At 48.1% G+C, this 12,511-nt stretch overlaps 1 protein-coding gene across 1 annotated transcript in view; it reads right to left on the reverse strand.

Annotated features, from left to right (window-relative positions):
* LOC119462377 (uncharacterized) overlaps positions 1-8,335 on the reverse strand; it is a 69,190-nt gene extending 60,855 nt beyond the window's left edge. The window contains exon 1 of the mRNA XM_037723721.2: positions 8,190-8,335. Within this exon, the coding sequence (XP_037579649.2) occupies positions 8,190-8,287 (98 nt within the window). The 5' untranslated portion in view covers positions 8,288-8,335. The remainder of the gene's footprint in view (positions 1-8,189) is intronic.
* Between the last annotated feature and the right edge of the window lie 4,176 nt (positions 8,336-12,511).

The following is a 12,511-nucleotide window of genomic DNA, read 5'->3' on the forward strand; positions in this document are numbered from 1 at the left end:
GTCGCGACGAACGCTCTTGTCGACACAGGAGCAGCTGTTTGTGTGATTAGTGAGTTTCTATGCCGCAAACTGAACAAAGTGACGACTCCACTTTTTGATATCTCGCTACGCACAGCGAGCTCGCAGCACGTCAAGCCTTCGGCCAACTGCACCGCTCGTGTTTTAATTCAAGATGCGCTCTACGTTGTCGAATTTGTCGTGTTTTCTCATGCGTCGCATGACGTTATCCTGGGCTGGGACTTTATTTCCGCGCATCATGTAGTTGTCGACTGCGCTCGTGCACAACTCGCCTTGTCTCCGTTCTGTCCCACAACCGTCGATGACCCTCGCCCGTCTGCTAAAGTGGTTGTCGCTGCTGACGTCGTCATCTCTGCTTTCTATGTCGCCTTAGTGTCCGTCACCTCTGACGCTGTACCCAATTCCACTGCATTTTTTTTTTTGCACCGTCTGAGGAATGTGCGCGTCGCCGGAACCTTGTCTTACCGTTTGCAGTCGTCACACTTGATGACGATTCCGGTGCCGTTTACGCGTGCAATCCGTTTCCCTGCCCTTCAACTGTATTATATGGCGAACCTGTTGGGCGTCTCGACACTTTTGATGCCATTTTTTTGTTTGATGCGCCTTGCGATACGACCCCACTACCTATCGATGCCGCCACTTCTGCCGCCGCTCCCGCATCCCCCGTCTCACCCGACCACGTCGTCTTGTTGCGCAGTGTCGATAACGCGCTCCCGCAAAGTTAGCGCAATCAGCTCGTTCAACTGCTTGACCGTTTCCGGGCCTCTTTCGACCTCGGCCAACCTTGTTTGGGGCGCACCTCAGCGGTTGTTCACCGTATTGACACCGGTCGCCATGCTCCACTGCGTCAGCGTCCCTACCGAGTGTCCCAAGCTGAACGCCGCGTCATTAGTGAACAAGTCGATGACATTCTGCAACGTGGCGTGATCCAGCAATCACACAGTCCTTGGGCTTCTCCGGTCGCAATGGTGCGGGAAAAGGACGGCTTAATCAGATTTTGCGTGGATTACCGCCGACTAAACAAGATCACACGTAAGGATGTTTATCCTCTACCACGAATAGACGATGCCCTCGATTGTCTACAAGGTTCTTAATTTTTCTCTTCCTTGAATCTTCGATCTGGATACTGCCAAGTGCCGATGGCTGAAGCGGACAGTCCGAAAACGGCTTTTGTGACCCCTGACGGGTTATACGAATTTAATGTGATGCCCTTCGGCCTGTGCAACGCGCCTGCGACTTTCGAGCGGATGATGGACACTATCCTCCGAGGACTTAAGTGGCGTACCTGTCTATGCTACTTAGACGACATAGTTGTTTTTTCTCCCAATTTTGAATCTCATCTTGATCGCCTCGAGCAAGTTCTTGAGTGTCTCACGGCCGCCGGTTTGCAATTAAACTTGAAGAAATGCCATTTTGGTGCCAGACAGCTTACGATTCTAGGCCACGTCGAGGGAATCCTGCCAGACCCTGCCAAACTGCGCGCCGTTGCCGAGTTTCCCAAGCCAACCACACTTAAAGAGCTCCGTAGCTTCATCGCCTTGTGCTCTTATTTTCGCCGTTTCATCCGTAATTTCGCTTGTATTATCGCCCCTTTGACTTAGTTACTTGCCAGCAGCGCTGACCCCTCGGCGTGGACTCCAGATTGTGACGAGTCATTTACGACGCTCCGCCGGCTCCTTACGCCCCCTCCAGTACTGCGCCACTTCGATCCCAATGCGCCTACTGAAATTCACACGGACGATAGCGGTGTCGGTCTTGGTGCCATTCTCGCCCAACGCAAAGACGGCTATGACGAGTATATCGTTGCTTATGCCAGCCGTACCCTAACAAAGGCAGCGTCAAACTATTCTGTAACGGAAAAAGATTGTTTGGCAATTATTTGTGCGATCGGCAAATTCCATACTTACTTTACGGACGCCAGTTTGACGTTGTGACTGACAACCATGCCTTATGCTGGTTGTCATCTACGAAAGCCGACCCCACTGGTTACCTCGCTCGTTGGGCTATAGGCCTTCAAGAGTATGACATACGTGTCATTTATCGCTCGGGACGCAAGCATTCAGACGCCGATGCCCTATCCCGTTCTCCGCTGCCTCCTGACCTACTTTGCTTACAAACTTCCACCTGCGATTCGTCGTCCTTCAGCATCACCGACATGCCGGCCGAGCAACACAATGATGCCTGGATCTGCTTGAGGTTCTCTCTCACCATTCGCTTGAATCTGTTTCACGCACCATTCGTCGTCAAGCGCATCACTTTGTCGTTCGTGAAGGCTTGTTGTGCTGCCGCAATTACCAAACCGATGGCCGCAGGTGACTGCTTGTTATCGCGTGTCATCTGCGCTCGGACATATGCACCGCCTTCCACGACGATCCTCAATGCGGCCACGCTGGCGTATTCAAGACCTACTCCCGCCTATGCCTGAGGTATTACTGGCGCGGCATGTATCGATACATTGGCCAGTACGTGCGGTCATGCCTTTCGTGCCAACGCCGCAAGACTCCCTCTCATAGCACCGCGGAACCTCTTCAACCTTTACCGTGCCCTGTACGACCATTTGACCGTGTTGGCATTGATCTTTAAGGTCCCCTCCCGAACACTCCTGCGGGCAACCGGTGGATCATTGTCGCCGTCGACCATCTTACACGGTATGCTGAAACATCTGCGCTGCCAGCTGCCACCGCGATAGACGTCGCTCGCTTCCTTCTTCGCCACCTCATTTTGCGACACGGTGCGCCCCGTGAATTATTAAGCGATCGTGGCCGCGTCTTTCTCTCAAGCGCTATCGAGGCACTGCTCCAAGAATGCCACATTGTTCACCGGACCACCTCTGCATACCATCCTCAAACCAATGGCAAGACGGAGCGTTTCAACCGTACCCTTGAAGATATGCTTTCGATGTACGTGTCCGATGATCACTCCAATTGGCCGCAAATGGCCGCAGGTGGGGAACGAACCCACGTCTTCGCATTACGCGTGAAATGTTCTCACCATTGAGCTACCGCGGCGCCGTTTTTCCATCCACTTTCTGGGGTATTTATGTCTTACAACTAGAATTAACCCCAGGACTATTATCCAAGCGCCACCACTCACAAGCCCCTAGGCTTGTGAGTGAGAGCATCTCACTCGTGCTCGTGAGAGCATCTCAAGCGTAATGCGAAGACGTGGGTTCGTTCCCCACCTGCAACAGTTGTTTTTTTCATCCATTTTCATTTCCATTAATTTATTATTTATTTAATTCATTCAGTAAGTACAAGTCATTTCCCTAATGTTGTCCTTGGTGTCAGTGTTTGTTCGCTTCTTATGATATGATTAACAAATCGCGCCCCTCGGTTCCCTTTCTTCTCGTTCATGACATAACAAGGGCTCGAATCCGACAACATTGATGCCTTCAGGTAGCATATGTGGGTCACGGACACCAGGCGCGTTCGGCGCGAACGCGGGGAACGCGGTCGGCGTCGGCAGCAGCTCTACGCGTCCCACTACCACATGACTTCACTCCTCCTTTCCGCCTCGCATCCGCTATGCTGCGCGATGCTATTTTTATACTCTGCTTTCACTCTCTCTCTCAGCTCTCTCTCCCCCAGCTCGGCGAAGCTATCGCGCAGCTGGTATGGGGTATGGATTTTTGTGTTTACGCCACGAAATTGTCCGACCAACGCCCGTGTGCTTGCGTTATAGTGCACGTTAAAGAGCCCCAGGTGGTTAAAATTATTTCGGAGACCTCCACTACGCCGTACCTCATAATAAGAACTGGTTTTGGCACGTAAAATCCAAGAAAGAAGACAAAGCAGCTTTTTCGTAAAAAAGTAAGTGGAACAACAGTGCATTTTTACGGCGAGTTTGATGGCGCATATTCCAAACGTGTCATTCTGGAAATTCATTCCAAGTGGATACGCCTGACAAGCTCACCGGCTAGAATTCGTATGTTGCAATATGTCTCCTACAGTAATTAGGTAAGCAGTTAATTAGGTAACTTTGTTAATTAGTTGAATATATGTTTCGATTTCTCGTGCTAATGTACGCCTCATCGAATAACCCAGCTCAATGATAAGAATCATGCTACCTGCCACTGGCGATTTCTAAGAATTCCGTAAATCTTAAAAATGAACACCCTGTATATTGAAGCACTCCTATGGCGGCCTGCAGATAGAACTTGAAACAAGACAAGGGGCAGCGGGAGTGAAGACAATAAAATGTCGCAGTTTCACCCGAAAGGCGAAGCACTAATTGCGATAGCAAATTAGTAGAGAGCTATTCGGAGTAGGGATGGTAGTTTTATCGGCTGCATAAACTTGGAAACATTCGCTTACTAACTGAATTAACAAGCGTGGTGTCAGCGCGCACAAGCAAGCATGAATAGATCACACTGAATGACCGCAGACGACTGTGAAAACGCTGGCAGCAAGCGCAGCCGCCGCAGCGGGCGAAGGTTCGTGGGGTCTATCGCTTCAACGGAAACGGAGCGGCGAAGTTCTCTGAAGCGAAATAAGCCAATAATAATGCAGCGTTAGGGCCATCTCTGCTCTATCTCTTGTTTGCCTTACACCGTCTCACTGTGCTATGTTCATAATAAAGTAATGTCGAGTCTTAACAATTGTTGAATAACTACATATGCATATGAATGATAAGGTTTTCACTACTGACCGTGAGTGAAAAGCGCTTAGTGGTCAGCGAAGCGGTCAGTGCACGCACGTAAGTATTTCACTTGATCGACTGTGCGAATAATTTACTTTTTTCGTTACTGTTATTCTTGCAAGCATGATGCTATTGTCCGCGTACCCATGCGAATACTGTTTTTTACGTTCTTACTTGCGCGGGCTCATTTAGCGCGTTTCTACGCCACGCACAGTTAGCGCATTACGGTTCCCGAAACCTAGCACTGGCGCTAGGCCGCGCTGATGAGGTTGACACGTTCGTTTTTGCATTCTCTTGCTGTCCAAGCACATAGACAACGCTCAAAGATTGGTGAGCTCGATGCAGCACCACACTGTTGAAATTAATTGCCTTTATGGGCCGCGCAGGGTGCGTGTGAACACAGAGACAATGTTTTGGTGGACACAGGGTCTGCATACATCTTCCATAGGACACGATTTTTCCAGATCGTTTCGAAGTGTATTTACCGACTAGTTCTCTCGCAGAGTGCTCCAATTTGTCTTATACCGGTGTCACACGGCCACTTTTGATAGCGATCGAGACCGATCTGGATCGGAATGTTCGACCACGTTTGGCTCCCTTCCGTAGATTGAGCAAAGAAGCCAATCGCGACCAAGAAATTCGACCCATATCGGGCTCGATCACGATCAAAAGTGCGCCGTGTGACCCCCGTATTAGGCACTGGAATAAAGTCGTGTTTGAATAAATAACAAATGTAGCCTCTGCCACTACATACGAGAAAATATTGCATCGAAGAGCTGACAATTCTCGCAACCTATTGGGAAATGTGCCAAAAAGAGTTTACCAAAATCCGTTCTTTTACTGATGTGTGCATTGGTTCACATTAGACTGAAATGCCAAGTCCTCAGGTGATGCAGGAAACCGGCGAAGCGTGAACATACCACATCGCGGCAGTGGTCTCGCGGAGTGCTGTGTTGTGGACACACTTAACCCCAAAATCGTTATTTTACGCTGGTTGTTCGTGCACCCATAAACTGCACAGTGCTGGCCTGTAGCCTTTTGATGAGTATATATGCCATTATTTACGAGCGTAAGGCATTCGTGACAAAAACAAACGGAATCATCCAAGGAAAGCTACCACTCCGCAATGCAAGCGCAAGGCAAGCTCACAGTCCAGACCGAACAGGCAACACTGACACATACTCTCGACGCCAGACCGTCGGAAGCGCCCTCGTGAATACGTCTATAACGGGCCATTTCTTGTGTTGAAGACGGTAAGTCAGGAAGGCCACTTAAAGATCGCATGGTACATTGGCCCCAATAACACCATGGAATCAGCTGCTATTGGAAATACATTCAAGTATCATACCAGGAGGGATGCAAACAATTCTGGGGCGACTGAAGCAATCCTATGGCGGCCTGCAGAGATAAGTTGAAACAAGACAGGGGGCATGGGGAGTGAAGATAATAAAGAAGTGTAAGATAGAACAAAATGGAGTATGTATTGTGCAGCCATAAGTGGAGTTTTTTATTGCGATAGCAATTATATGGACACTTCAACCGGATTTCTGCCGTCGCCGTCGCCGTCACCGTGAGGTTCCCTATAGATAAAATCTTCGCCGCGCGCCGTATGCCCGAGCCGAAGGGTGCGGGGACGCGCGCTATCACGGAGAGCGAACGCACTCAATCTCCCACGCGCAAGCAAGGAAGCGGGAAGCCAGCGCCGGAGGGAGCGGAGGGGGGGGGGGGGGGGGTCACACTTCCTCTCTGCCAACAACCGTGCTCGTCGCTCGCTCGCACCGTCGCTTATCTCCACACGGCTCTGACCTTTATGCGCCGTGCATTCGCCGCTCAGTTTCTGTTGAAGCGATAGACCGCACGTACCTTCGCCCGTTGGTGCGGCGTATGCGCTTGCTGCCAGCGTTTTGACAGTCGTTGTCTGCAGTCATTCAGTGTGATCTCTTCATGTTTGTTTGTGCGCGCTCACACCACGCTTGTTCAATCAGTTAGTAATAGTCGGGCCACATTTTCCAACGCACGCTACACATGCAATGCTGCCCGGGTCGGCAGTGCAGCGCTACAGGTGTGTCCCTTCGCACGCGCTGCCCACGAGAAGCGCTTCTCATCAACACCACCGTTTCACACGCGCCTTCTCGTGGTCATCGAGTCTCTCTTCATGTCGGTCTACTTACGCCGCAGCACACCTGCTTACTTAATCAGCTCATGTTTACTACAATTCATATTGCTACCAAAGCCGCTCAACTTACTTCGTATGACATTGCTGTGTTGCTATCGCATTCATTGCTTCGCCCTTAGGGCGAAACTGTGACAATTTATATATATATATATATATATATATATATATATATATATATATTCACTTGTTGGAAAAAATCAACCAGTTGTCATTCAGTGCTCGTATCGTCTACTTCCTTTGTCCTTCGTCCGGGTGCGCTGCCCAACCCAAAGAACATTTTTTAGTTACCAACTCGCCGAGCTTGCTGTGTTAATTCAATATATGACGTGCTTTCAATTCTGCCCAGCATCGAAGAAATTTGAAACGTTTTTTTGTTTGTTTTTTTTTTCGCTAGAGAGCGACACATCCCCAGGGGTACAAACCCAGTGACCCAAGTTGGTGTGAACGATGTTCATTGCAGATAGTCACATGACCAGTGGCACACGACCACCCGTTAAACTTGGCGTGAAAGAGGTTTGATAATGACGAACATGCCACTGGGTGAGGTAAACTTCAGGAGGAATGTGAATTACATTAAAATAATGAATTCGCCATAATATCCACCGCCTACGTGTAACCGTTCGAAATGCCCATCTGCGCACACTCTCATGCTCCATATTGGGCAAGAACTGACTTGCTCAACTATACTTTCTTCTCTAGGGGAAAGACAGAATAGATGAAATTTTTCCTACGTTCGTAACTAGCACTGAATTCACAGAACGTATTCGTTGTAACATTGATCGACCTGTGGCATTCTATATGTGCACTCTTATAGTCTAATTTTCATTTGTTACGTGTGCATAAATTGTTGCACATTAAGCTACTTTATATTTTGCCTTCTACATGGGCAAATGAAGCCTGCAGTATTGTAAAAGTAAACAAGTAAATAAAAAATAAATAAATAAATTATGTAATTGATGGATGCCAGCTGATGTTACGAACATAAATTAAGGTGGCTAGTTTGTGCTGGCCCTCTATTTTATTTGGACTTGGGCGTGTGTTTCAAAAATGGAAAAAAAGTATGTCAAATTTTTTTTTCTGAGGTTGTTCGTCCGTTATATAAAATTTTATCGCGTTTACGTTAGACCAGTGACAACAATTTATACAATTGATTTTTAAAACTTCGGAAATACTACCATTTAATTATCCGCGCCATTACGCATGCAAATTTTTGTTCAATGTTTGGCAAGACATCTGCCAAAAGGCGCACAGTTTTCTTGTAGGCGTCCGAACATTTACTACGAACAAAATAACAAAGTAATCAAGTATACAATTTTTTAACTATTGAACAACATAAAAGCAAGGTTATTGTACTCACGTCCGCCAGTCAGCGTTGTACCGAAGTCGAAACTTGAAGTGCGTGTTATTTAAATATTCCTTCGAATAACGGAAACACGTTACAGGGTAGCCGTACATAAATGTCACATGACTAGTTGCGTACACATATATTCTTGATGTAGTATTCATGAGCTGCAAATTATGTTAACGTAATCAATATTTGTTAGTGTAAAAATATTTGCGCAAGTCATAAAATCATACAAAGCATCCAAATGAGCTACATTTATTTTATTCAATGCCCTCTATATACAGGGCGTCCTAGCTAACTTTAGCTAGAGTTTAAAAATATGCTGATGCATCCTAAGACGACGGGACCAAATGCATGTTGCTCAGAATTGCATAGAGTAATCCAAACTATTTTTGGCGTTCTGTTTAATTCCCGAGTTAGTCAAGAATATTTCACCAACTTCTGAAGCAACAAAGTTGAGCGAAAAATTCCAATGAGGAAGTTGGAGAACAGTTTGCAAAATGTCCGATTAAACAGTTTCTAACTTCCTATCTATTAAGTATTAGTTTTTTTTTTTCGCTTACTGCAGATGCACGCGAAATACAAAAAAATACCACGTGACAAGCCCGCTTGCGCGCCGTGATTGCAGCGCTCCCAAACGCTCCGGTTGCCGTGGCGTCATCGTCACTCAAGCTTCGTCGACTTTCGTCGTCGCCGTCGCATCGTCGTCCATACAGGTTTCACGATACATTCCTTGCCACGCTATGCACATCGTCGTCATCCCATTTTGCTCATGCCGTTGTCCTGCTATCGTCCTCATACAGTCGTCATCGTGCGATCGTTGTCATACCGTAGTCGGGATGCCGCCGCGGTTTTGCCATTGTCATCATTGCAACTTCGACATCCGACTTCTAGTCATGTCGTTGCTGTCACGCGGCAGTTTCACCATCACTTTAGTATCGTAATTCCATTGTACTCACGGCCGTCGTTGTCATATCCCAGGCGGTACGCCAGCTCGGGCCAACGTGATAGGTATTGGCTGTTGCTGGCCCAATGAAGGCCTGTGGTTGCCAGCTTGGTCCCAATATGGGTTGTGTCATCCTGACGTCTGATCCAATGATGGCCTAAGGTTAACAGCGTGGCTCGAATATCGGCTTGGCCATTTTGGTAGGCATGCAACGTTGGACCGGATTACACATGCAGCCAACAATATTAGCACTGCCATGCAACAAGGCGGAAATTATTGGACCGACATTCCTGTGAACTTGCCAACATAAGTTACTAAGTTTGCTTTCTGGGGACAACACTGGGCTCGCAATAATCAAATGTGTTGTTCCTGATTATTTTTAATGTATTTTGTACGTCTTATTAACCATCAATGACATTTTAAAAAAGCCAATACAAACTCAAATTCTGAGGTTTTACGTGCCAAATCCGCTGGTGTGATTATGAGGCACGCCATAGGGACAACTTCGGATTAATTTTGACCACCTGGGATTCTTTCAGGTACAACCACTGCATGCTACACGGGCGCTCTTGCACATAGCCCCCATCGAAATATCCCTCACCCACCGTTCAAAAAATCCAATGCACAGCACAGGAAGCAGAGGAAAACTGGGCGCTGCTTTAATGATCGTGCAAAGGAACATGAACTTGCGATAATAAACAGCGGTATTGCATATTTTCCGGCGCATTGTAGACTTTTAATGTGCGCTCCGCGGCTTCCGAGGATCAAGATTCTTAACAGAATCAGGACTTTCACTGCCAGGGAGCTTATAGAAGCGTTTTATATTGCCTCGAGAGGGAACGCATGCGTTAGTGAAACTCACATTTATTTCTTTATTTAGCATCGAAGAAAGGCTCATGCGCGGCGTGCATGCGGTGGCGTAATATTCATGCTCATATTGCAAAGGATTTGTCTGTTTGTTGCTTCATTGTGCATGTGTGGTAAGCTCCTTATATTCCGTAATATTCATGCTCATATTGCAAAGGATTTGTCTGTTTGTTGCTTCATTGTGCATGTGTGGTAAGCTCCTTCTGGCGGAAAGAAAACTTACTGGAAAATTTGCGCTTGTCCGTGTCGATACTCTCGTGCCCTTGCATGTCTCTGGCACAGCATTTTTTTTTTTCGTTGTTTTTTTTTTCTGGCCTGTTTCTCCGTCCTTCAACCGTCCATCCCCTACACACCGACGTAAGCCTGGTCAGCGCTATGAATGAAACGCTCAGGTAGAAACATGCCGCTTTGTAGAATCGACTGCGCGCGCACGCACGGGGGATGGCGGTGCGTTTCTATTGCCCTTGTCTCCCTCTCTCGCTGGTTCCAGAAGAACGAGGTGGGAGCCGACTTCTTCATCCACCCTTACCCCGTGCCCGTTCCTCCTATGCATAACTAGAATACAGACTGGGTGACGTGAGTGCTTGCAGTATTTTGCGCTCTTGTCAGCACACTGCTATCGTGAAAAATGCTCGCTTGCGGTCGTCATGCCGCCTGCAAAACCTACAACTTAAACCACGCAGCAGTGTGGCCACGGATTTTTGTGAGTGTTAGATATAATTATAGGTAAAGGCAACAAAGAAAGTCCACGCTGGTGGCCACCGTCTTCGATTTGGAATCGCTCGCAAACGCCGGAACCTGGATCTTAGAAAGGTGAACTGCACTTGTTTTGCGCATGTTGTATATTTTGTAAGGCGCCAGATTGAATGAATTAGAAAATGGCGCCTAACGTTGCGTGCTTTACAAACAAGAGTGTTTCAGCGAATTAAATTACATGATACTGTTGCCTTAAAAATTACGTCCAGCTACTCAACCGCTTTTTCTTTTCGCTTGAATTCTACGATTTGTGTGTAACTTGTGACGCAGCAGTTATCACGTTTATTACGCGTCGGAGATGCGGCGAACCGACCGCGCCCAATGCACTGATCACACTCAAGAGCGATGATGAAGAAGAACTCCATGTGAACCCCACGTGATGATGATCTTGTAGAGATGACGAAGGATAGCTTAATAAATGCCCACACTAATTTCCCCCCGCGCGAGAGCGGCTATCCTGGCCGCCATTTAAAGGGATGGAGAACACTTTGTGGAAGGCTTCATACGGGAAACGTGGATAACATCCGATGCCTTTGAGAATGTGGCGAACCCGGTCTGATGCGGTCATGGCCATGTTCACGCGTCGACAAAGAGCAAGCACATCCTCGATGTACGGCGTATAAGATCAGTAGCGCACCCAAGATCTCTGCCGGGGGGGGGGGGGGGGGGGGTGACAGTGTGCCAATACCATCTACACAGCACTAATTTCAAATTCTTCACGGGAAATTGTCAAAAAATGCGCTTTTTGCGTTCTCGCAGACGATTACGCCTCTTACATCTTGCAGTACTCAAAGGCGCAAGGAAAGAAAAGGGGTTCTACAAACGGGTGGGTTAACTCGACCTCAGGAGGGAGGGGAGGGGGGGGGGTTACAACCCCCGAAACCCCCCCCCCCCCCCCCCGTTGGTGCGCCACTGTATACGATTCCCAGAGTTGTTACTTGTGAGTGTCGAGCGTCCTTTTGAGGAGGGTGGAACGAACCGCCAGTGCACCGAAGATTTGTCGGAGCTGCTGTTTGAAAGTGCCTGAGTCCGTGAAATCAACCTCATGGCTGAAAAGCCAAGTCTTCGCCACTCCTGTGAGATAAAAGGCGACGTGACGTAGCTTGAGCGGAGCGTCCCAACTGTTAGCCGAACTCACTCCTTCGTAGTCGTCCAGGTAATCCTCGACGTCTTCAGCGCGAAGGCCAGCAAACAGATGGGGAACACGCTGGTGCCCACTGACAATCCAATACGGATAGGCTGGGGTAGTCGAGGCCGAGATGGTTGGAATAGATATGCCTGTTGGCTCGTCCTGTGACGTGCTGGCGGACAGCTGGAACAATCGGCGACCTGATCAAATCTGCAGGAGGTTGAGGGGGGAGTCAGAGGACGGAGGACCGAAGAGCACAGCGCTCCACCACGTGTGACGCAGCAGTTATCACGACGTTTATTACGCGTCGGAGATGCGAACCGACCACGCCCAAAGCGCAGTTCACACTCAAGAGAGAGCCCCACAAGCGATGATGAAGAACCCCCTGTGAACCCCACGTGATGATGATAATCTGCAGATGACGAAGAATAGGGAGCTTATAGAAGCGTTTTATATTGCCTCGAGAGGGAACGCATGCGTTAGTGAAACTCACATTTATTTCTTTATTTAGCATCGAAGAAAGGCTCATGCGCGGCGTGCATGCGGTGGCGTAATATTCATGCTCATATTGCAAAGGATTTGTCTGTTTGTTGCTTCATTGTGCATGTGTGGTAAGCTCCTTATATTCCGTAATAT

This window comes from Dermacentor silvarum, chromosome 8, assembly GCF_013339745.2.
Source record: "Dermacentor silvarum isolate Dsil-2018 chromosome 8, BIME_Dsil_1.4, whole genome shotgun sequence".
Lineage (NCBI taxonomy): Eukaryota > Metazoa > Arthropoda > Arachnida > Ixodida > Ixodidae > Dermacentor > Dermacentor silvarum.